Source organism: Daldinia vernicosa (genome assembly GCF_022497035.1).
Source record: "Daldinia vernicosa strain CBS 139.73 unplaced genomic scaffold F5Y00scaffold_6, whole genome shotgun sequence".
Lineage (NCBI taxonomy): Eukaryota > Fungi > Ascomycota > Sordariomycetes > Xylariales > Hypoxylaceae > Daldinia > Daldinia vernicosa.
In genome coordinates, this window is record NW_025953922.1 from 184615 (window position 1) to 207533 (window position 22919).

Here is a 22919-nt window from a genome sequence, read left to right on the forward strand (position 1 = left end):
TTCAAAGGATCGTTACACGCCATTCTAACTCCCACCACAACCCCAAAGCCCTTTTTTTAGCCTCTCCTACTGTATCCTTCCATGCCCATCCCGAATATATCCTCGTAGGTATTCACCAATCGTGAATTTAGTGCCCCAAACCCATGACATAAAATTAGCCGAGCAACAGAACGGCGGGTATATGTGTATATACACTCCAATAAGCTCAACATGAGCAGCGATGAAACCGTGAACGATATCTCGAAGGCCGGCACTCGAGCAAGTACCGGCTAAACGTCGATATCTGCAGCCAAGTAGTCCATCCGCTGCTTGAAAATAAAATTTCGCACATTCCCCCTTTTCTATAGGTGAAGAGCAGAGCGTCGCTCTAGGCTAGCGATTTAGGGATGACTAGCATCAATCCACACCTTGACATCATCAGCGAGTCTGAAGGGATCGAATAGCCACCCGCTTCAGTACCACCAACGCCAAAATAACAAAACTAGGCAGTATCCTTATTCCGACATGATATCCTTTGTACCAAGTTCATCCGCGCCTTAAGTTCCGAGGTGCTCATCGATGGGGAATAACCGTTTGCTTATACGGTGTATCGATGAAAAAGCGCTGCAAGTCTAGTTTTGATAACTGCCGCTCCCCGATATGATATGTTTACAACGACAACAAAAGGAAATGTGAATGATAGTAATGACGGCTATTGGAACCGGTTTTGACGAGGATCTTGGTGAGGATCTGAGCGATATCCGTTAGGTGGCCTTTGAGAATCGTATTGTACACCTGTCATGGAATCTGGATTGCTAGGAATGTTGTTACTTAAAGCTCGTAAGGGCGGGAGCTCCGGGCGAGGGACTCTGCCGTACGGGTCCTGGCCGTATGGATCCGCGGACGGTTGCGACGGCATCGCAGTATTCGGCGGGCCTTGGCCTGGCGGTATCGGAATACTTCCTCGAAGCTGCGCGTTCTCCATGCGCAGCCTATCGACTTCACGACGCAACATTTCCGTTTCTTGCATGACGGCTTGGAAATGACTCTGAACACTCTTGAGAGTTTCGCTCTGTTTCTGATGCTCGGCAATAGCTAAATAGCAGTTAGTACGTGCGCCAATGCTTAAGTGACAGCTGCATACCTTTTGTTAGAATCTCCCACTTGGATGCTTTCGACCCTCGTTCCTGTGGCATCAAATCGCGAAGCTGGTCAAACAATTCCTTCATCTCTGTTCTCCGCTTCCGTTCCGCTAGCTTGTGACTTTGCCGAAGCTCAGGTGTCCGACTATACGGCTGATTGCCACTATGCGGGCTAGACTCTTCACTATGAAGATCCGAGAGTTGCTTGTGCTGAAGCGTGTGGTGGTGAATCGTTTGGAAATCTGGAGCTATACCATCGTCGAGACGGCGCTGCCCGGGTGGTAACCGAGATTCGGTCGTAAATTGGCTGCTCGCAATCGACTCCGAGATACTACTTCTCCTAGAATCAAAAAAGGTATGGTTACCAACCGTGGATGGCATGCGCTGAATCTCCTCCTCCGGGAATGCCCAAGCTTGGCCTTTAGTTGGTTCCGCTGCCCTAGCAATCGTGCTTGTAGCAGGACCAGTGATAGCCGGTGCGGTTTTAGTTGCTTTTGGGTGTTGATCGTTAGGTGTGCGTTCGACATTCGGCTGGTATCCATTAGATATCCTGTGCACCGCCAGGTGGTCCATTCCCGCACGGGAGTTGCGTTGTTGCACCAAACTTCCATGAAACGAAGTCGTAGAGTGGTTCTGACTCGCGTAAGGGGAACCACTCAACCTCAAATCACCAAAACCCTGGTTGATTCTGCTATCAACACTCTCCCGTCGTGAATCCGGCCCGACACTTGCTGCACCCAAAGACATGCCGCCGGGTATAGAATCGAAAGACTGCGGCCGGTCGAAACGTCCACTACCTGGTGTCGTCGGCGATACCATCGACGCCACACTCATGTTACTCGCGGGAGTTATGATTGACTGGGGGGCCAGGTTCGTGGTGGTCGGAGAAGGAGTCTTGTCATGAACGGAGTGGTATACATTGATACCTATGCCCGAGGCTGCAGAAGTATCTATAGGGGTTCCAGCAGTTAGCAATGCTAATACTAAACTTTCGGCTAGAGGTTTACTATAGTAATTACATACGCTTGCTAGAGGTATCTGTGCTTGAATAATAGGCTGAGTCGCGATTATCCTCGGGGGCATTCAACACCGTAGCCAATGTGGCTGGGATTTTCTGCGACACAGGTCGAGACTGATCTGCCGCCATGCTTGCGAAGTTTGAATTGAATTTCTATGAAGGGGGAAAGAAGGTAAAAAAGACTATCGAGGGGCTAAGTAGCAGCTTTAATGAGATGCCCAGTAGGTGAGCACTGGGGCCACCTAACGAGGATGCAAAGACGTGCGGGTGCAGCGTCGCGGTATAAGTTGGTGCTTTAGACTAAAGTCACCCGAACTAAGTTATCAGATGGACGGATAGACTTGGGACGCGGCAGCGCTCGACATCGGTTTACATTGGTGAACGGGGTCTGATCAGCATTGACGCTAAATAACCAATCGTAATTAAGCGCAACTGGTCCGGTAAAAGCTTGAGCTCGAGCTTGGTCCTTGATGCTTGGTCCTTTGGTAGGAAAGAGAAGAAGAAAAAAGCAGAGAGCGGAGGTCGGAAAGTGGGACGGAAGCTAGCTAGTAGAAGTATGTAGTAGTAGTAAATGGTAGAAGAAGTAATAAAATATAGTAGCGAGTAGGTGGTAGTAGTAACCAAGTAGTAGTAGAGGTAGGTAGGTAGGTTAGTAGGTATGTATGTAGGTAGGTAATGTAGGTAGGTAGTAAAGCCGACAGGGAACTGTGTAGAACGACAGGTCAAGAAGCGTCAGGAACGTGTCGTTGGTCTCGGCACGCGAATACAGCACTACCATAAAATAACGATGCGCATTAGGAAACGACTATTGGGTGGTTGAACTTAAACGTTGGGAGGAGTATAGTAAAAAAAGGGTAAAGAGGAGATTTTGACAAGTTATGGATGAATGTCCCAAGAGTAAAGAGAGGATAAAGAACCCCCCAGTTCGAGTAGGTAGTTCCCGTCAGCACAAGGGCTCTTGCACATACAAAGTGTACATACAAAGGATGATAAGTGTACGTAGGTACCTATCTTTCAAGCGTATGTACCTAAGTGCCAGTGTAGTGCCGTGTAACGGGGGGTAGTTCCCTCTGGAAGGAGGAGGGACGGGGACGGGGGAAGCGCTTTCTCAGAGAATTGAAAGCCCAAATAAAAATGGAGGATGGGAAAAAAAAAAAAGAGGATCCCCCCCTTGCTGGGATCGAAGGAGGGAGGCCCTGCGCGTGTTGCTGTGGAGGAACTGCAAGAGAAATGGCAGGTCGAAAAAAAGAGCCGAGAGGATGGCCATTCCTATGTATTTCCCAATGCATACTTAGCACGCTACCTCCATGTAAGTGTCCGTGTATGTATGTAAGCGTGTAGGTACTATAAATGTAGGTATGTTAGGTACGTAGATGTATGAGTAGATACCTACCTACCTGCCTTTCGTAGATACATCTCGAGATGTAGGGTCAACTTGCATCCATGTGTAAGAGACATTAACGGCAGCACGAGCAAAGCCACACGTACGTTATAGATGTATCGGAATATCTGACAGACGTATGGACTGCATGTATGTACCAGACGAATGTACGCTTAGTGTAGCGTGGTATGTACGTGTATGTAGGAAGGTTTGTCCATGGCGTTTAGACGATGAGACGATGCAGCAGCTGGCCTTCTGGCTAAGGATTTGTCGCATGGCTATTTCCAGGAATATCGCTAGCGAAGGATACCTCGACCGAGAGTATATGATACATGCTGTGCTATAGATTCTACGCTAGCGTGTCACTAATGAGCCGCTCATCGTTTCTTTTTCCTCGTGGCTAGCCATGTACCGGGCACACGTGAGGGAAGTTGAGCAGGGATTGTCTACCTATGCACATGTGCATGGATGGTGGAGTACGACATGGGAGCGCCCCGTGGCTGCAGTTGAAAGTGACTGAAGTTAACTTTATGTACCATGTACGCCATCCCATATGGCATCCACGCCAATGCAGAGGTAGCGGAATACCTACATGTACAGGAGGTATGCAGCACGTTTATAGAGGTACTAACAGCAGGTATGTACGCTTGCGGCTTCCACATACAAGATGTACTATGCAGCATGTATGTACTTCAATCGACATACAGAGGAGCAGAGTAATGTAGGTACTCAAACGTGTAACGTATATTACCGTATTGTACCTATCCAACCCCAACTACATCATAAAATCGACGAAGAAAGGTTCCGGATTGGGCCTTGTTAGGTATCTTTGCTGTGATCAACTTTGGATAGGATTCAGCGGCAGCAGAAGTGCAAAAGTCCAGTTAGTTCTGTGCGCGAACCGCAAATAGAGAGGATCTTATTCTATGACGCTGTCTTCTTTTTTTCTGTTTTCTTTTCTTTTGTTTTTCTTTTTCTTTTTTGGAGTCGGAAGAGCCGAATTGTAAGATTACCTAGAAAGTTTACATAATTCTTTTTTTTGACACGCAAGGGAGTTTGAATATTCATTTCTTGGTATGTACCTAGTTTTATATTATATGCCGCCCCCGTCATAAGACACGAAACGACATGGTTGTAACAAATCGAGGCGTTTTGGCAAACTGGAGCTTGGGTTTGTTGCCCAAGTCCAGGGAACTGGTGGTCTGTTTCTGGCCTGTGCGGTCGAGCTCGGGCAATCGGAGCGACCCTGAAAAGTATCAAGAGAGGAGCCTCTAGTGTAGGTCAACTCCAGGTTAACTCCCTGTTTAAAACACGGGTAGTCTGGTGGCTCGTGCCAGAGCCGAGTGTATTCAAATACCGAATAACGGCGTTGTTGGTAAATAACATAACATAGATAGAGTCTAGACGTCGTGTGCGGGAGACATTAGACATTTCGTTACATAGGGTTCACATACAAAGCATACAAAGCATACAAAGCATAGAAAGGGCTTTCGAAGAAAGGCACGGGTATCACAAGCCAAAAACGTCAAGTAGTAAGGACTAGGTATAAGAATTTTTATACTTACTTACTCGCCATATCGTACTAAGGTAAAGCTTCTACGAGTCAAGGCGCACAATGACCTTTGTTTGACTATTTCCCAACAGTTTATAACCCAGCCGATGATACCCTAAATATGTAAAGCAGTGAGCTGTTTCGTACGTGGCGAATACCTCGAAGACCAGTAGGACACTATATATAATATATATTTGCTGTTATCACGACTAGTTATAGCAACTAGGAACTATACGATGTATGTATGTACAGTGGTATGTAGAATTGAGATCATAGATTAGCCTAGGATGAGAAGCACCGTCGATGGCTGGATGGGTACGTTACCATCGGTGTCCCTGAAAAGAAGTAAGCCCCGAAATGCAGACCTACCTATATACGTACTAGGTTAACTAACTGCTAACTAACAGACTAACTAACTATGGTTTATAACTGGATCTTTCTTACGATACCCATGCCTGTTTGGCTGGCCACGATCCTCCCGCCGCCACGTGAGGTGTATCGACAAATGCCCAAATCAGCAGCTTGGCTTGGCCAGAAGCTAAGCCCAAAACTGCGAGTGTTAGTATGCAATGGATCCTATCGATTATGCGGGGTGCGTTCCCAGCGGATAGCTTTCCGACGGACCTGTCAAGTCTTGTCTTATGGTCGATCGTCTAAGTCGCGGGGGCCCGTTCCATACATTGATGGCACTCACTCATATTTACACTACAATAGGATGTACATGGAGATCTCCATGCCGCTGCCCTCGCACCGTACTATACTTGAGATCTATCTAGCTTACACTACCTAGGCATCTGGCCGTACACAACAGTTTCCGCCGCCTTAACCATTAAATATCCCTACTTTGTAGGCTGTAGGCAACCGGGCTTGTTACCGCCAACATAAGACGACAGAAACACCTAACGCAGCAGCATTCCAAAAATTGGCGGCGGCGCCCTACATAGGTAGATAGGTAATTCTAACGAGGCGTAACTTGTTTGCTAGCTGCGCTTCGTCCCAAAAGGAGAGATCAACGCGCAAAGACGCTAGGCGCCTCAACCCATATGTGCAAAAGGCTTAAATCTTAAATATGATGTCTCGGGTATGCCAGCGCTCCCTTCTCGTCCAATCTGAGGAGCCGGGCCGACGTTTAACTCAGGTAGGTACCTAGGTAGGTAGGTAATTAGGCGTTTAGCTGTCATCTTCGGTCATAGTGTATGACCTATAGCCTCGAGGGCCTTTTCGTCGAACCGCGTCATCCAACTTGCGCGCCTATGGACGGAAAAGCTCAAGTCAATCTTAGTCAGATCAACATGATGAAGTCTTCGTCGATAAACGTAATGCTCGTGCATCTTTGACAAATCATAGGGGTCGTATACGTTGTATGTGTTACACCCCGTCTCCTCATATCCGAAATACAATGCTATAGTTATCATCGTGTACCGAAGTTGAAGAGATACCTAACGGCAATGGACGTTTCTACCTTTCGTAGACGTCTCGCATCTTTGGGATTACCTAAGAGACCTATCGCCGGTTTTTGCCAGGGGATGCGCAACACGCGTCGTACACAAATTCACGAAGAGGACACACGCAATTTGACTTGCCGCTTGTCATCTGGCCGGTGTGATGATATTTATCATAACTCACTTCCGGTGTGCTGCGAGGGTTTTATTGTTATTATTTTTGGGGGGGAGTATGTAAAGTTTTAGTAAACAGACAGTATCCGGGTCACCACTAGGAAGAGCATGAGGTATGCCTGTCTCGTAGAATATCCGCGCCGCATACATACAAACGTTTGGGTGAGATGTTACCAACCTTACCCAGAGCTTTTTACAGTTGACGAATTGGATCTTTAGAAGCTCGTACGACTCGAGACAGCTTCGTACGTGTGATGTATACATACATAGGGGGGGTGGAGGCCTTTACTAAGACATTCTTCTCCGCTTTATACAGTATAATGCATGTTTGATGCAGCGTACAAATTAAGTACCGTCTACACATAGGTGTAGGTAGATTCGAATTAAGGTCTTTACGTACCTAATGTACGCAGGCAAATGCCCACGTGGTTGACGGCGTTCCACATCGCTCAAGTCATTCGCAGCATACCTATCCTATCATCTCATCGCTCCTCGATCTCTCTAGCCGCAAAGTTGGAACCCTCTACGATAGAAATGCGGCAAAGATGGTCTCCGACCACGATATAAAGTCGCGTTTCAATGTCTAAAATAGAGACGGGGAACATAATCTGGGGGCGGACGGCACTTCAAACATAAACCGGCCTATGTGATAGCCTACAGGAGGTGCCGTCAACGTTGGACCAGTCAGAATTTTCCATGTAGGTATGAAGATTCGGTACCAATTATATGTAGGTCAAGGTTCTTGTGTGCCTGCAAGGCGGATAACGGTGATCGTGGTTACCACCTTACCACCTTTACCACCCCTCCTAAATTTTCTCTCATGATGACCCCTTCAGGCTCGCAGACTCGCAGGAAACTGGCAGGCTTCCCCATCCCTTGCCCCCCAAACTTGGTGCGAGTGTGGACGCGGCATGCGGCATGCCACGTTCCTCATACACTTAAAAGGAATTTTCCTTTAGCTAGCGTCTCCGCCATTCTCGATTCCCTGCCTAGTGCCAAGGTTGCCAGGTATCTCCGCTAGTAGTAAGGCTAGGAAGAAGCAGGGTTCTTCGGTGGTTCTCATCATTTCGGGAGTGAGATCCAAGTCCTGGCTCGGCCGTTCCCCGTCCTTTTTTGACCGAACCATTATTCGATTAGCACCCAGATCTGATATTAAAAGACAAGCCTCATGCTGGCCCGTGGTCCGAGTCCCTTATGTATCAAGGTCCTTTTCAGTCCCTCAATCCCTCTGAATTCATACGTAGTAAGAAGCAGCTGGGCTAGGCTGGGCTGTGCCTCCTTACTCCTACGTAGGTATACTGGATCTATGTAGGTAAGTAAGTAGGTACCCGAGCGATTGAGGTCCTCTCGGTCAATTACATACCTAAAGAGCGTATGTAGTGCACCAGCATCTATGTACACTGCTTACAGAATCTGCCTCGTGCCACACGCATACTTGCTACTAGTGTATGTACGTACGTATCGTACGTACAAAGCCATATGCACTCCACGCGCTACACCCATATAGGTAGGCTATTAACTCCTTTCTGCTTACTATACTTGTAGTATATATAAGTATGCCAAGAATATTCTACAGGATATCATGAATTACTTAAGAGTCAGCAGCATTCATAAACGTGATATACCACAACTACCGAGACTTTAAACCTATTATATGCACGTATGTTGAGTAAGTATGCAACGCACATAAAGTAGAAGGGTTCCGTTAGTACTACGCAAGTATCAACTACTTACATAGTATATTTTTCAAGCAAATTCATCTTTTTAAGATGGTGACATCCAGCGGTCCATATTAGCTAGGGCCAGTAAATGATAAATACCACACCCAACCAACAAGATTTTATTCTTGACGTGCCGGGTTTCTGTAGCGTTAGAACGAGATATGGATGTGCTAAACCCAACTACATACTAATTTCAGTAATATCTTATTTTGGCTTCGGCATGTCTAGCCGTTCGCACGAAAGCCACGAACATGTTCGCTGAATCAACAAACTATCGAAGACGGGAAAAGAAAGTACTTATTACCCACCTACCTGGTATCTATTAAGCTTCCCCGCCTCTTCAATTGCAGATTTTACTTTTAAAAGCTTGTACATACTTTGATCAGCAAACGGGGTAGATCTACCTAGATGAGCAGATGTAACCTCTACCCAAACTTCCTCTTTACGTGATTCATTCTTTCGCACGAGACTGGTATATAATAGCTGGTCATTATGCATGCGCCGGCCTGTGGGGCTTGGAGAGATCCAGCCTTACAGACGAAGATACACACAGTGCTCGGAAACATCTCGACGGAATTAAACCGTGCGACAGGAAATAAGATGCCAGAAGGATATAGTATAAGATGGTCGGGCGTCCATGAAGTCAGCCACATATTTAATTATTACCTACTAACTACATAATACGATACTAACGCTTTGGCTCTTCAATAGCCTCGCTATCCCTCGCTATCACATGGGGTTCACCGTACACTTTACCTACCCATGCCAACGGTATCACATATGTTAATAGGTTAACGGATCCCTAAACTCAATTCGTCCTCTACGAATACCTGGGCTTCGAAAATAGACACGCTTCTCTGACCATTAGCAGTTAGACGCCGCCCGCGGAAGATCCCCTGAAGGAGCCTCCACCCTCGTCTAATCCGAGCCGATTCCTTTCGGTGTCATCAACATTGCATCACGGCGGATCGTAACTACACTAACAACTACCTTTTCTTACCTCAACCCAGCTCTCAGTTTTTTGGTCGCTATGTTTCACGTGAATATCAAACATCAAGGGATCCAAGTAGTAGGGTTGTTCAGCTCTTCGGCGATATCCTTCAAATAGCATGATCTCGGTCTGTGAGATATCGCCGAAGGAATGCCAACAGATCGGCGCGCCACTCCCGTTGGGGGCTATCCCGTCTGTGACGCCAGCCTATGTAGAGAGGCTCGACGTACGTGCGTATGGGAGGAAAGCCAGCCTCTGAGTGGTCAGTCTATGCGCCCGGGGCCATGGTTAGTAATACCATATCTGCGGGTGAGCTTGATCCTTCGAATAAACTATTCACGTAAATGGGCAATTCTGTGAGCTTAATGGTTTAAATCCCAACTCGGCCGAACCCGTCCTGGCGTCAGCTTCGTCCCTGTTCACCTACCCAGTACACGGGCTCACCGGAAGCCAAATAAGTCTAGCGATGATTACCTTAATATCGTACGTAGTAAGGCTCCCCCCAAAGGTCCGTTCGCACGTGTCACTGGGATCTATTAAACTTTCTCTAAAGGCTTGGAGGCTCAAAACTAGTATCATAGAAACATGGCTCAAGTGGCCTCTTCTGAAGTTTCTCCTAGGGAATAAAATCTTTCGGCTACACGGCATAGGTAATTCATTCTAAGATCGATCACATAGACTATAGTCAGTGTTACCCGCCAATAGTCAGCGCCAGGGGCTACCAATTGGTGTGAATCGCAGGCTTTCATTACACGGCTAGGCCAATAGTTTCGATGTCAGCGTGCACTAACACCATCCCGTCTCGCTAAACTTATGGCCCTACATACCTAGAAGGACAAGGACCTTCAGGACACATCAAGGTACTTTCGTTTCTTATACTGCTATGTCGATGGGTAGGTTAGATTAGGTAGTATGAGTTTATTGAGCAATAACTATAGTTATCGACCCCAACCCTAGTGTCTCAGTCCCTCCCGTAGTACTGAGAGGCGGTGCGTAACACGAGCCCGCCTCATGGGGAAGATGCTGGCGAGACCATCTATCGCATGCGCCCTCCCCAACCCGTCTCTCTAATAGGATACCTATATTCCCCTTTCCAACGATCGGGGTAACTTGTAAGACATGGGACTTTGGGGACACGGCATATTCTGTGCGCAGTATACCACGTTTCTAGATTCCGAGAGAAAGTAGCGCGATCTGATGCGATAACCCGAAGTATCACACGTTGAGACCCGTCTGTCTCGGACGCGGATGTCACGCTCTGGAAATAAAAGCTTGTCGGTTTGCTTAAACACTGCCGCTTCCCGTCTGCGGCGGCGGCCTCCCGTTACCGCTTGACGGCCGAATCTAGATCTTGAATAGGCAGGATTTCGCGACCGAGTGGACATAGACATCTCCGAGCTTGCTCGGCGTTGAATGCTTAAGGCCAAGTCTAGCACGAGAAAGGTTTTCTTTTTTTTACTTGGTATACCGTAGGTACTTACCAGTCAGTGGAATATCACATTCTGTCATCCCTCGCGTAACGTGGCTTATGTCTCATATTGGCGCGCCTCCTTTAGAGAGCCAATCTCGTAGAAGAGTTCCTCTCCAGCTGCTGAAACACATGTGCCCTACTGGCATCACGATACCTTTCGTGGTACCAGTGCCGTGGCTCTCGGGACGAATCTGGTGTAACAGTTTCAGGGGTCGATGGCGCTTTTGCAACACGTCCGAGAAACCGACAGAGTGTTACCGACTGTGTGATTGGGCATAAATACACATCTGCAGCTAGCCTCGTGTCCGCCACGGCGGTCAGACTACGGCTTGGACAAGTATCTACGGTCACGATGCATAGGTATTTGGGGTTTACCTAGAAGATGAAAACAGAACGCCCTTACTGATATACATGATACATGATTAGTGATCCCGATAGGAAATGACACTGTCCACAACGATATAGGCTTCGTATTTCTTGGCAATAGTTCAATTAGGTACCTAACCTATGAGTTTGCCTAATAAGATTAGGCCGAGTGTGGCGTTTAAATGGATTTGAGATTTGGGGGACGTGCCTACATCAGACACGATAGTGAAGTTCTAAAGCATTTTGAATTCAACCTTCCTTGCTCCGTTGTTGGAACCCGGGGACAATAAAATGGTGGATCCCCGAGATGTGAGATGTGAAATTGCGGAGTTGAAAGGGACTCGGCGGCGGACTTGCGGACTTCACATGTCATGCTCCGCAGACCGATTCACTTTTTAGTTTCTTTCTACCTAGTTACGTCCATGCCAAGTTTATCTACCATGAGTACGGTTTACTTGTCGCTGAGAAAGTCGTCTTTATAACATATCGAAGATATTCCCCCAACTAGCGCATCTTCCTCTTCGAGCGGAATTCATGGCTCCGCGCGGAGGCTCATCTAGGCAGAAGAGCTGCAACGCCTGTGTGAGGGGCAAGCGACGCTGTGACCAGCGGATGCCAGCTTGTGCTAATTGCACCAAGAAGAAGCGCCTCTGTATCTACGGACGACAGTCGGACACGCAGTCGTACAGTAACTTTGCGGGTGTTCCGACAAGTCTAGACTCTTTCGACGGTCCTCCGTCTACGTCCTACGGTGACAGTCTTGTACTAGATGACGGCAACGTCCCTACTACTGCGGGCGTTGACGTAGATATTTCCCCTGATGAAATTATTCAACTTGATAGCACGTTTGAATCTCTACTGGGCTCGATGAATGGGCCCGGGTTTGGAGATCTACCCGGGCTGCCCGATTTCTTGAGGCAGGATACGCAGATAGTATCAATTCCAAAGAGTAAAATCCTAACTCCTCAAGACTATTCTAGGGTGTCAGCCGTATGCGTAAGTTTTTGTAAGGACCGTTTTTCACTCTCTTGGTACTTACATTAGTAGGACGATTATGCTCCGTGGCAACTTGAAGACCCTTCAACTGGAATTGCTTATGCGATGAAAACTTTCAAAAACTTTCATAAAACGATTGCTCAAGATAACTCCACTATATATATGCATCGTCACTTATATCTAACTAACACGCCACCCTATATCCTGCAAGCGTTCTCGGTGTGTGTTCTCTACACGAACCAGACGGAGGCAAACCGTGGCTTTGTTCTGAGAGTTCTTCACGAGAACGTCCATAATCTCGTAACAACAGCTAGCGGTGCATCGTTAACACCGCGGGAAAAGCTTGCGAGAGTCCACGCTCTACTTGTTTATCAAACTATTCGTATGCTTGATGGAAACGCTACTCTAGGGCAGCAAGCCGATGATGATGTACCCTTATTAGAAGCCTGGAATGGGGAGCTGCGCAAGATAAGAGATAACCTCGAGGACTTCGCTGAACTTGATGACGCTGAGATTCGTAATAAGCCACCTGAGTCTTGGGAAGTATGTGTGAACAAGTTACCCCTTAGAAAGCCTTGTGATCGCTGATATATTGTCCAGCGCTGGTTATTCGCAGAAAGTGTTAGGAGAACTTATATGATATGCGCTGCTCTCGTTCAGTTTTGGGGTTTATTGAAAGGACGGACGATACCTGGTAAGGACATCAGCATGTTAGATCTACATACCTAACTACTGGGCTCTGACATATAAACGCAGCGGATCTCGGGGACTGGCAATACGTCCACCGGTGGACCCTATCGAGACATCTATGGACAGCCACGAACCCCTTAGAGTTTCACAGGGCATGGAAAGAGAAGCCGATGTGGATCATCTCAGCCTTTTACTTCGATGAGTTTTTGCGGACTGGAAAAGGAGATGATGTGGATGACTTTGCGCTTGCTTTCCTCACATTGTGGGTTTATCAAGCCATTCCATCTCCATTATCGGCTACTAATGTCTATATCCCTAGATCCTTCGGCGTCGACGAGATGAAAATGTTTTGCTATGAGACAAGCAGACGGCTCTTAGAATAGTCGAAGGCATGGTTTGCCACAACTCCGCAGTCCGCCAACGCGGAGCGGATTATGCACAGCACATGCGGAAGATGGACGTATAGCAAAGGGTTTTATGACCTGGCCTATATCTAAGATTGGCCTCGTCTTCCTATAAGTATGGGCTGTGTCCAGCTGTAAATATCACAACTACTCTCGAACTATCACGCTCACAGACTTATCAATAACCCAACTCAAGATATAATCAAATATTAATTTCCAAGTAAACAATCATGTCGCCTATCCCCTCTCGTGAACTCGGAAAGGGCGGCCCCCTAGTCCCCCGCATAGGCTTCGGTATGATGGGCCTCTCTATGAGCTATGGCAAGCCTATGCCCGACGAGCAAAGGCTTGAACTCCTTGACCACGCCCACTCCATCGGGGAAACTTTCTGGGATACTAGCGACTTCTACGTAAGTTCTTGCCCTTGTATTAACTAACATCCGGCGGATATGCCCGCACATGTGTGTCTACGGGACTAACGTAGAACTATACCTACCAGGGAGATTCGGAAGATCTGATAGGGAAATGGTTCGCCAGGACTGGCAAGCGCTCTGATATCTTCCTCGCTACCAAATTCGGCGGTATACTACTAGGAGAAGGGGGCTTTGCTTTCCGCGGCGACGCGGCATATGTCCACGAGGCGTGCGACAAGAGCTTGAAGCGTCTAGGCGTAGACTACATCGATCTATGGTATCCGCACCGGCTGGACGGCAGCACGCCGGTTGAGCATATCGTAGCTGAGATGGTCAAGATGAAGGAGTACGTCTGCTTGATTACACCTGCGTTTATTATATATATCCCCGCTCCGTTCCACTCTTACTTGTAGGAGATCTGAATGAATTGGAAAGCCTAGCAAAGCTAACCTAATCGAAAAGACAAGGCAAAATCCGCTACCTAGGCTTATCTGAAGTATCAGCAGCGACACTACGGCGTGCTCATGCCATACACCCGATCAGTGCTGTGCAAGTATGAGCCGTACCTACCTACCCCTATTTCCCCGTTCAACAACACCCAAGCCAAAGAAATCGTCTAACTTAAGTACCTAACCTACCTAACCCAGGTCGAATACAGTCCCTTCACAACCGAAATCGAGGACTCCCAAACCAACCTCCTCGCCACATGTCGGGAGCTCGGCGTCGCCGTCGTAGCTTACTCGCCGCTCTCGCGCGGCCTCCTCAGCGACCGCATCAAGAGCCCAGCCGACTTCGAAGCGGACGACGTCAGACGCTACTACCCGCGCTTCTCGCCGGACAACTTCCCCAAGAACATGGCTGTGGTCGAGGAGCTGAAGACGATGGCGGCTAGAAAGGGGTGCACCGCCGCCCAACTGGCGCTCGCGTGGCTGCTTAGCCAGGGAGACGACATCTTCCCGATCCCGGGGTAAGTGAGACAGGCGTGGCTCGTCCGAAATTCCCCGTCACAGCTTACCTATTTTATCATGAGAACAAAATTTTTTTTTAACGGAACCACGCTGCTTCTAGGACTACGAAAACTGCGACGTTGGACGAGAACTGCGCAGCTGCGTCGATCTCGCTCTCGACGGAGGAGGTTGCGCGGATCCGGACCCTCGTCGAAACTGCCTCGTGTCCCGGCGCCCGTTATCCGCCGGAGCATAGTCTCGCTCTGTTCGCTGATACACCGCTGCCCGAGGATTATGCCCGAAACAAGGAGGATCGTGGTCGGGTTTTGATCACCGGCACCATATATAAACCAAGCACGACTACGGATCGTGACTGAAGTGGAGGCACAAACAAGTTACATCGTGGGTTCTATATTATTAGGAGTAGGCTATACGTGGATAGTTATATTGTTTAACCGTATTAAATACATTAGCTTGCCACTCTTACTCCTATTACCTTAGGTACTTTTATTGGCACATTATATCCGATATATCTCAACGTTGCTTCTCCCTAAGCTATTTCTTCTAATAGTCCATACCTGCGGTGAATCAGCTCCCTTGCGTGTCTTGACTCACCAATGAGAAGGCGAGATAATAGGGCGCCCAAGAGCCATTTATTCTACGGAAGTATTGGAGACAAGACGTGGTAAGGAGACCTTGCAGGAGGTGGAAATCTACAATATCCACCTCTTAGAATAATGGCAAAGTGTATACAAACTCTATACTGCGTACTGTATGCTATAAGGAGCTGAATAAAGTTAAGAAGCGTCTGACACTAATCTTAACAATATCCATCTAGTGCCAGAGTACATGGTGTGTAATATTGTATTCCATAAAAATCCATCGCTATCGCTATGCTAAGTTTATCCAACGGTAGAACTATTGACGAACTTACACGGTGTATTCTACGCTGTATATACCAAGATCGGCAGTAGCTCATAGCTTAGACTTGACCTTATCCCACAGGCCGAACGTCTCCAATCCCGCGTCCCCGTCAAAGATATCCCTCTCGACTTTCCTAAAGTTGATCTACACGGTATGTGTAAGCTAGCTTTCCTCTAGAGGGATGGGAAGTACTTACGTGTCTTGGACTCAGGTCGCTCACTTTCTCTACTCCAAGTAACCTCATACACGTCTCTGTCTCCGCCTTGAGGACTATTTGAATCACGTTGTTAGTTAAGTTCAACCCAGACAACAAGCCGGAAAGCTCGTTAAAAGAAAAACTTACTCTCCAACGTCCTCTCAACACCCTTCTGCCCACCGGCCCCGAGCCCGAATAGAGCAGCTCGGCCAATTCCCACAGCTCGGGCACCCAGGCAGAGCGCCTTAACCACATCAGTGCCGCGCTTAATGCCGCCATCAACCCAGACCTCGATCTGATCAAATACTTGCGGGCAATGCTTGCGGATCTCGAGTAGGGTATGTACAGCAGGTGGCGCGGTATCCAGCGCGCGCCCACCATGATTCGACAATATAACGGCCTTAACCTGCGGCGCATACTTCGCCGCGAGGAACGCGTCCTCGTGCGTCTGTATGCCCTTCAGCACAATCGGCAAATCCGTGTGCTTCGCCAACCACGGCAGCGTAATCTTCCACGTGAGATCCGACGCCGTGCCGAAGAAGAGCTGCTGCCCCACGCCACCACCGCCGGGCCGGTTGGGCTCATCCGAGGTCTTGACCCCGGAGGCGACCTTGACGGCGTTCTTGAAGCTCTGCTTCTCGTCGAGCTCGCGCTTGCCGGGGACGGGCGCATCCAGCGTCAAGCAGATGAACTTGAACTTATCGGACATGCGATTGATGCGGGCCAGCATGGCTTCGCTCTTGGCCCGGTCGTTCTGCACGTACAGCTGCCAACCGAAGATCTGCCCTGGTATTGCGTCTGCGACAATTTGCTCCGGCGTCATAGAAGCGTTGTTCGAGATCACTTGTAGCGCGTTGAACCGGCTACAGGCCCGAGCAATGCCGGCCTCGCCATCGGGATGGCCTAGCCGGGCCATTGCGGCTGGCGCGACGAATATCGGTATGTCGACCTTGTGTCCCAGCAAAGTCGTGGAAGAATCGCATTTAGTGCAGTCGATGAAAACTCGCGGCCGCAGTAGGATGTCCTTATAAACGGCATTATTGAAAGACTTGGAAATTGTATCGTCGCTAGAAGAGTAGTAGTAGGCCCATGCCTTTTCGGGCATGCGCTTCGTAGCGACCTCCTCGATCTCGTTGAGATTCAGTAGACTCTCCATAGGCGGCGGACCTTCTACGTCCTTCTTTTCCTCCTTAGCAGCTGGCTTGCTGACCTGGACTATAGTCTGGGGGTCAATTCGGCCCAATTTGGCCTCAGGCTTGAGATTTTCCTCTAGTGTACCCGGAGGGTGTATAGGATCGTACTCGTCCGTTGCATCTCGGCCGGCGAGCTGTAAGATGATCTTGGAACCGCCGGGGTGCGACGGTAGGAACTCGGTTACATCATAGACATTCCCGTATAACACCACCCAACAACTCTCGGGTGTGGTATGCTTCACGACTGAGAAGCCGCACATACGATGGTTAGCCAAGTACAATAGCCGAGGGAATAGAGGAGGGTATAAGTGCTAAGAATACCTAGAGTTATGGGAGTTTTATCTTACCTTCCTCGGCACTAATGAGCTTTTCTGCCATCTTCATAACATAGCAAAACGATAATGTCCAAAAATACTCACCCCAATTGTTTTTTTCCTTTGTTTTGTTAAAAATATTAGAATTGAGAAAGAGCTCTCGGTGATATTTAACCCGCGGCAACCCGGAGCTCAATCAGCATCCCCCATCCCCCAAGCATGTATAAGTTAGCGACCCCGCGACTCCAGATAGTGGACTTGGTGGACATAATGGGGATGGCCCATGGGGGCTATTACTATTTCCATAGTTTCCATTGGCTACGCGACTAAATCCCGGAGCCTCTAAGCTGCTAAGGGGCAGACTACTAGGGAGACCCAAGTGCTTGGAAGCACCGTTAATTCGCTCCGCTGAAAAAGCAACAAAGAGCTATATTCAGGGGCAGGTTTATTGTACATACATTAGGTACCTAATGTACTAGGTATTAGTCTGTCTAGAGCCAAGGCAAATATATTAAGAGGCTGTTTGTAAACATAAGCGGTGCTTTGCTTATGGCCCGTGACATCTTAGCACATAAGCAGGCTTAAATTTGACTCGCTTGTGGGGGAATCCCCAGTATAATTCAGACCAATTAGAGCTAACCTTAATAGCCATAAGTCGCTGTTTGTTTGTGGTTTTATGCTTATCTAAATGATTTAAATGCTTATTTATTAATTTTAAGATGAAGCTATTCCCAACCTCGTTGTCGCTATTGCTAAAATTATGAATATACTATTCGCTAAATGCGCTATAATTACAGCGTACGCCTTCACTAATATATCATTATAAGGGGCTATCAAGTGCGCTGTAAATTTTTCACTAGTGCGCTATAATTATAACGCGTTTAATGGGCAATAGCGCTGTAAAAGCCATTAGCACAATTGATCAGCTTCGAAAAGCACCTCTGTTGGTACGTTTCCAATTCAGCAAAAATTTAGCAGTAGATTTAAAGCCTAGGTATTGGATGGAAAAGAAAGTATTTTGTAGCACTCCACAAGCAAGATTATGGTAGGGATAAGTTAAGCAATATCTATCTCCAAACGCATTGCTAATGCTTATGCTTACCCCCTACAAGTTTTTTCATGCTTATGTTTACAAACAGCCTCTAAGTATCTTCGACAAGAGCCAGCTCGGGTTCTAGACACTTAATTGCTCATCTATATGAGATCAAAACTCGATAATGATTTATTATCGTGCCATCGTTCAACTATAACTTTACACCATACACATTACGTCTCTGGCTGGTACCTTCATCTACATAAACGAGCTTTCCATAACGAGACTCTAGCCCTCGTTACGGATTACACCAAAACACCGGCCTCTCGTATGTAAGCCACGTACCTAATCCACCGAATCCATAGGTAGCTCTCACGAGGTCGCCTTTATAATCCTCGCCCCATGCTCCGCAACGCCATAGACCGTAGCCTGCGGATTCGTGCGAGGCGTAATAGGGATGACGCTCGCGTCGCAGACGCGTAAGTTCCGCGTCCCGTACACGCGCAGCTGCGCATCAACAACGCCCCCCAGCTCCCGCGGGGCCATGGCACACGTGCCCGTGAAATGGTGCGCCCCGACCGCCGTCTTGCGTATATACTCCTTCGCCGCGTCCAAGTCCGCGAAGCTGCCCAGCAGCGGCGGCGCCGCCGGCGTGCGTCTGCCGTCGAGCTTCAGCGCGCTGGCTAGGGGTTCGGTCTGGGCGAGTTTCTCCGCGAATTGCAGGTGACGCGCGAATACCTCGAGGTCGAGGGGGTGGCTGAAGTATTTGGGGTCGATGGCTAGGGCTGGCGAGGAGTCGCCGGAGGCTTTGGTGATGTGTACGGAACCGCGCGAGAGCGGGTGTGCTAGGAGCAGGACGAAACTCAACCAACTTTCGTCTCCGGGAGGCGGGCCGGCCATCGTCCCGTCGCCGTTGGATCCTGCGTAACCGGGAATCGCGAGGTAGCATCCGGACGCCTCGGTAGGCGACGTGAGGATGGACCGGACAAACGATTCGTGGGCTTCTGCAAGCGATGTAGGTTTGTCGGGGACTGTAGAGCTCACACTTTGCAAGATTTTATCGAGTTCCTGTTTTCCCTGTTCACTCGTTACCCCCGGAAATGGGAGCTGTGCAGCTATATTCGAATTGCTCTTGGCAAAGGGACCTTTTTGTTTTGAGTAAGCTTCCATGGCGGCACCGAGGGCGGCCTGATCTTGTCGGGCAAGCTTGTCTATAGTCTCAAAGCCGGCTTGTCCTCGAGTTTCGAAGCTCAAGGTGATCAAGGGGTGGTTCTGAAGGTTCTCTCCAACGTTTGGATTGTCAACTACAACATCGATGCCAAGTGACTGTAGGAGTTTCGCATCGCCAATACCCGAAAGCTCCAATACCTTAGGCGAGTTGATCGTGCCCGCCGAGATTATAACTTCTTTGCGAGCTCCCACAATTTTCGTTTCCCCATCTTTATTAACTTGGACGCCGGTAGCTACGGGAATATCTGACTTGTCGAATATGATCTTCTCCGCCAAAGCCTTTGTCCAGATAGTGAGATTGCTCCGAGGTCGTGCGGCCTCGAGATACGCATTTCCGACGTAGCTCCTCTGTTTTGTAGCAGGATGTAAGGAATCTGTGACGATCAAGCCACCGGAAAGCTGCCCAGAAAACGGGTCATCGTTTACTGGGAAGCCGAGCGCAGTAAGCGTTTCTCTCCAAACCCGCGGCCATTCGGTATCTTCATCAGGGACCGCAAGCTGGATCGGGCCCTTAGCGTCTGTCCCCTCCGAAGGTAAGCTATACGCCTTTTTGAAGGACTCAGAGAAGCTCGACCAACCCCACCCCGAGTTTCCTAGAGCTTCCCAAGCATCAACGTTAGCTTTAGAGGTTATACTGAAGGCCAGGCCATTCAGCGCGCTAGATCCCCCAAGTAAGCGGCCTAGGGGGAACCAAATCTCTCGGTTTTCAAGCTCGTTCTATAAAGACGTTAGAAAGCGCAATATAGACGCTAATAAGGTATACATACTTGAGGTACAGTCCTGAAACTATATGCGGAAGGTGTATTAAGTAAAGTAGGCCACATAGCAGGGACGTTGACTCGGGGGTCGGCCGTCTGATCTTCACCTGCCTCAATAACGAGGACCTGGACGGCGGGATCTTCTGACAGCCGAGATGCTAAGACAAGGCCCGCTAGTCCTCCACCGACAATAACGAAGTCGAAGCTTTCGGACGCCATGGTGTCTACACGATATGGTGAAGTTTAAGTCTCGTTACGAGAAAGCATAGAGTAAATCTGAGTAAACTGGCCACTGGAAGAACGAGCAAAATAATATGGTCAGTGTAATGCACATGGCTTACATACCTAGGTAGGTACCTGCTCCCTTACGTAGCACCGGGGATCATGCGGTATACGTTCACCCTCTCGTACAGTGGTGACCTGGCTGGTGCTAAGGTACCTAAACTAAAGAGAACAGGGGTCTTGTGCTTCCCACTATGAAAGAGGGGAAACGTGCAGATGGGATGGGGTCGTAATCCGCTGTGATATTCTAGGGATATGCAATATCCCGCTTATACCCATTTGACTAATAAGTCGTATGTGCTCAGCTTCAATCTCAATAGTATCATTGTGGTGCTTTTATGTAGGCTTCCAAGACAATAATACGTAAATTTCGATTTTTTTTTAATTTAACAGGTCTACGAGATCGTATTCCGTCTCCGTAATGCTAAAGTAAATATGTTGTTGTCAATTCCCGAATCAAACAACCCTCAGTCGAGTAGATACGACTAGTAATATATAACCAACCTACCCAATTACGCAGCCGAGAACGGCCAGCCATTAATACCAGTCGTAAACTGTATCCCCGACTCTATAGCCTTAGCTTGTCCCTTCAGCTCGTCCACATCCCAATTAGCCCACACGGCGCGGCCCTTCAGGAAGCTGGCTTCGGGGCTAGATAGCCATACTAGAAAATGGGCCGGGAGTTGGGCTAAACCGAGCAGGTTACTTATCAGCAACACATATAGGTAACCAGACGAAGTTAGAAGGCTTCAAACTCACGTTTATCCAAAGGCACAGCCTCGGCCTTCGCGCCGCTCTTCCTGAAAATATCCGACTCGATCAGACCAGGGTGCACCGTCGCCGCGAATACATTCGGCTGCTCCGCGGCCAGGAACTCGATGATCTTGGTCTCGGCGAGCTTCGACGCCATGTACGCAGACAAGCCGGGCAGGACCGCGCTAGGGAGCGCAACGGTGCCGGTGTTGAGAGCTAGGATGGTGGCATGTGTCTTGTTCGCGGTAGGCAAGAAGGTCTTGATGCTAAGGAATGTGCCTTTGGCATTTGTCTAGCAAGTGTTAGTTACCTTAGGTAGGTACCGAAGGTTTGTTATCAAGATGTGAGGGTATGCATATATTAGGGATAGCTCGCATTACCTCGAAGCTTTGCCACCACTCGTTAGTATCCGAGGAGGCGATGGGGCCGGGAGTAGAGACATAACCGGCGGTATGGATGAGGATATCCCACGATCCTACTTCGGCCGCAACACGCTGGAGCGCGTCTTCTTGCGTAACATCTACTGCGAAAGTCTGAGCCGAGACGGAGTTAGGAAGCGCAGAAGCTGCCGTCTTGATGGTCTCCTCGGTGCGGCCCAGGAGTACGATGCGAGAAGCCCCAGCTTCGGCAAATGCGAGCGCGGTTTCGCGGCCAACGCCACCCCCCTATAAGATGTATTAGATGGCGGAATAAAAAGCTAGCTGGGTAGGTACTAGGTAGGTAGTTAGGCTAAGCTCACAGCGCCGGTAATCACGACAGTCTTCCCCGCGGCACTAAGCTCAGGCCGTTTCGGAGAGATAGCTGCGTAAGTATCGTTGTGCCAAGTTGGCGTCGGGGACGGCACAGGAGCTGCCATTCTTTCGATATTTCGCGTTGGTGTTTGAAGAAGCACAAACAAATCGGCAAGTTATGGGAACCTAGAACGAGCCCGATATCCAAAGGCCCAAGGGGGGTTATCGTATTATATGATAGGTATATTATACTTCTCGGAGACATAGAACTAAAACCGCCGGTACTCTGGCTTCATAATCAAGACTTCGGAGGCCGTTAGGTGCGGGGCGCGCCGTGTTTGTTAGCTGTAAGTGTAAGTGGGATGTCGCTGACGTAGTAGCGCTATGGAACGAAGGACGCCTACTACCTATGCGCCGTGATTGCATAGGTTAGGTACCTACCTAGTGGTATTTCTTTGCGCAGCCCCTGAGCTGCATTAACTCCGGATTACAATGACAAATCTGACCACTGGAGAGCTATCCCGACCAGGTTAGATACTACACTATCAATAAACCGAGGGCCCCCCCTGAGGGGGACCGCAAGATCCCGACTTTTAGAAAGGCTCAAGGCAAGGCTTATGTCATCATATTACGTCATCCCCGTCCCCTCCGAAATTTAGCCGCTTATTCATCCTCTCCCCTTCCCCCTTCCAGGGTCACGTGCCGCCACTGCCGGGCCGCGGGGGGGGGGGGGGGGGGGGGGCCCGCCCCCCCCCCCCCCCCCCCCCCCCCCCCCCCCCCCCCGCCCCCCGCCCCCCCCCCCCCCCGCGCCACGCAGC

General features: G+C 48.9%; 6 protein-coding genes across 6 annotated transcripts; 2 read left to right on the plus strand and 4 right to left on the minus strand.

Annotated features, from left to right (window-relative positions):
- Nucleotides 1–451: 451 nt before the first annotated feature.
- On the minus strand, nt 452–2717 carry F5Y00DRAFT_173987 (uncharacterized protein). The gene is made up of 3 exons (XM_048004905.1): nt 2145–2717; nt 1124–2071; nt 452–1074 (listed from the first exon to the last, which is right to left on the minus strand). The coding sequence occupies exons 1-3, from the start codon at nt 2266–2268 to the stop codon at nt 692–694; spliced, it is 1455 nt and encodes a 484-aa protein (XP_047868414.1). The 5' UTR covers nt 2269–2717; the 3' UTR covers nt 452–691.
- An 8915-nt stretch (nt 2718–11632) lies between these two features.
- F5Y00DRAFT_273099 (uncharacterized protein) lies at nt 11633–13306 on the plus strand (the record flags this gene model as incomplete). The annotated part of the gene is made up of 5 exons (XM_048013110.1): nt 11633–12233; nt 12285–12776; nt 12834–12927; nt 12990–13185; nt 13243–13306. Exons 1-5 carry the CDS (start codon nt 11772–11774, stop codon nt 13304–13306), a joined length of 1308 nt encoding a protein of 435 aa, XP_047868415.1. The 5' UTR covers nt 11633–11771.
- Nucleotides 13307–13557: 251 nt separating this feature from the next.
- Nucleotides 13558–15261, plus strand: F5Y00DRAFT_273101 (Aldo/keto reductase; the record flags this gene model as incomplete). The annotated part of the gene is made up of 5 exons (XM_048013111.1): nt 13558–13737; nt 13827–14086; nt 14203–14293; nt 14388–14707; nt 14809–15261. The coding sequence occupies 5 exons, from the start codon at nt 13558–13560 to the stop codon at nt 15062–15064; spliced, it is 1107 nt and encodes a 368-aa protein (XP_047868416.1). The 3' UTR covers nt 15065–15261.
- A 113-nt stretch (nt 15262–15374) lies between these two features.
- F5Y00DRAFT_174028 (FMN-dependent dehydrogenase-domain-containing protein) lies at nt 15375–17694 on the minus strand. Its single transcript, XM_048004907.1, has 4 exons — nt 17348–17694; nt 15955–17244; nt 15808–15881; nt 15375–15755 (listed from the first exon to the last, which is right to left on the minus strand). The coding sequence occupies exons 1-4, from the start codon at nt 17382–17384 to the stop codon at nt 15663–15665; spliced, it is 1494 nt and encodes a 497-aa protein (XP_047868417.1). The 5' UTR covers nt 17385–17694; the 3' UTR covers nt 15375–15662.
- Nucleotides 17695–18425: 731 nt separating this feature from the next.
- On the minus strand, nt 18426–20810 carry F5Y00DRAFT_226771 (putative GMC oxidoreductase). The gene is made up of 2 exons (XM_048006383.1): nt 20345–20810; nt 18426–20294 (listed from the first exon to the last, which is right to left on the minus strand). Exons 1-2 carry the CDS (start codon nt 20552–20554, stop codon nt 18720–18722), a joined length of 1785 nt encoding a protein of 594 aa, XP_047868418.1. The 5' UTR covers nt 20555–20810; the 3' UTR covers nt 18426–18719.
- A 153-nt stretch (nt 20811–20963) lies between these two features.
- Nucleotides 20964–22568, minus strand: F5Y00DRAFT_226772 (short chain dehydrogenase). Its single transcript, XM_048006384.1, has 4 exons — nt 22110–22568; nt 21751–22035; nt 21377–21662; nt 20964–21305 (listed from the first exon to the last, which is right to left on the minus strand). The coding sequence occupies exons 1-4, from the start codon at nt 22224–22226 to the stop codon at nt 21130–21132; spliced, it is 864 nt and encodes a 287-aa protein (XP_047868419.1). The 5' UTR covers nt 22227–22568; the 3' UTR covers nt 20964–21129.
- Between the last annotated feature and the right edge of the window lie 351 nt (nt 22569–22919).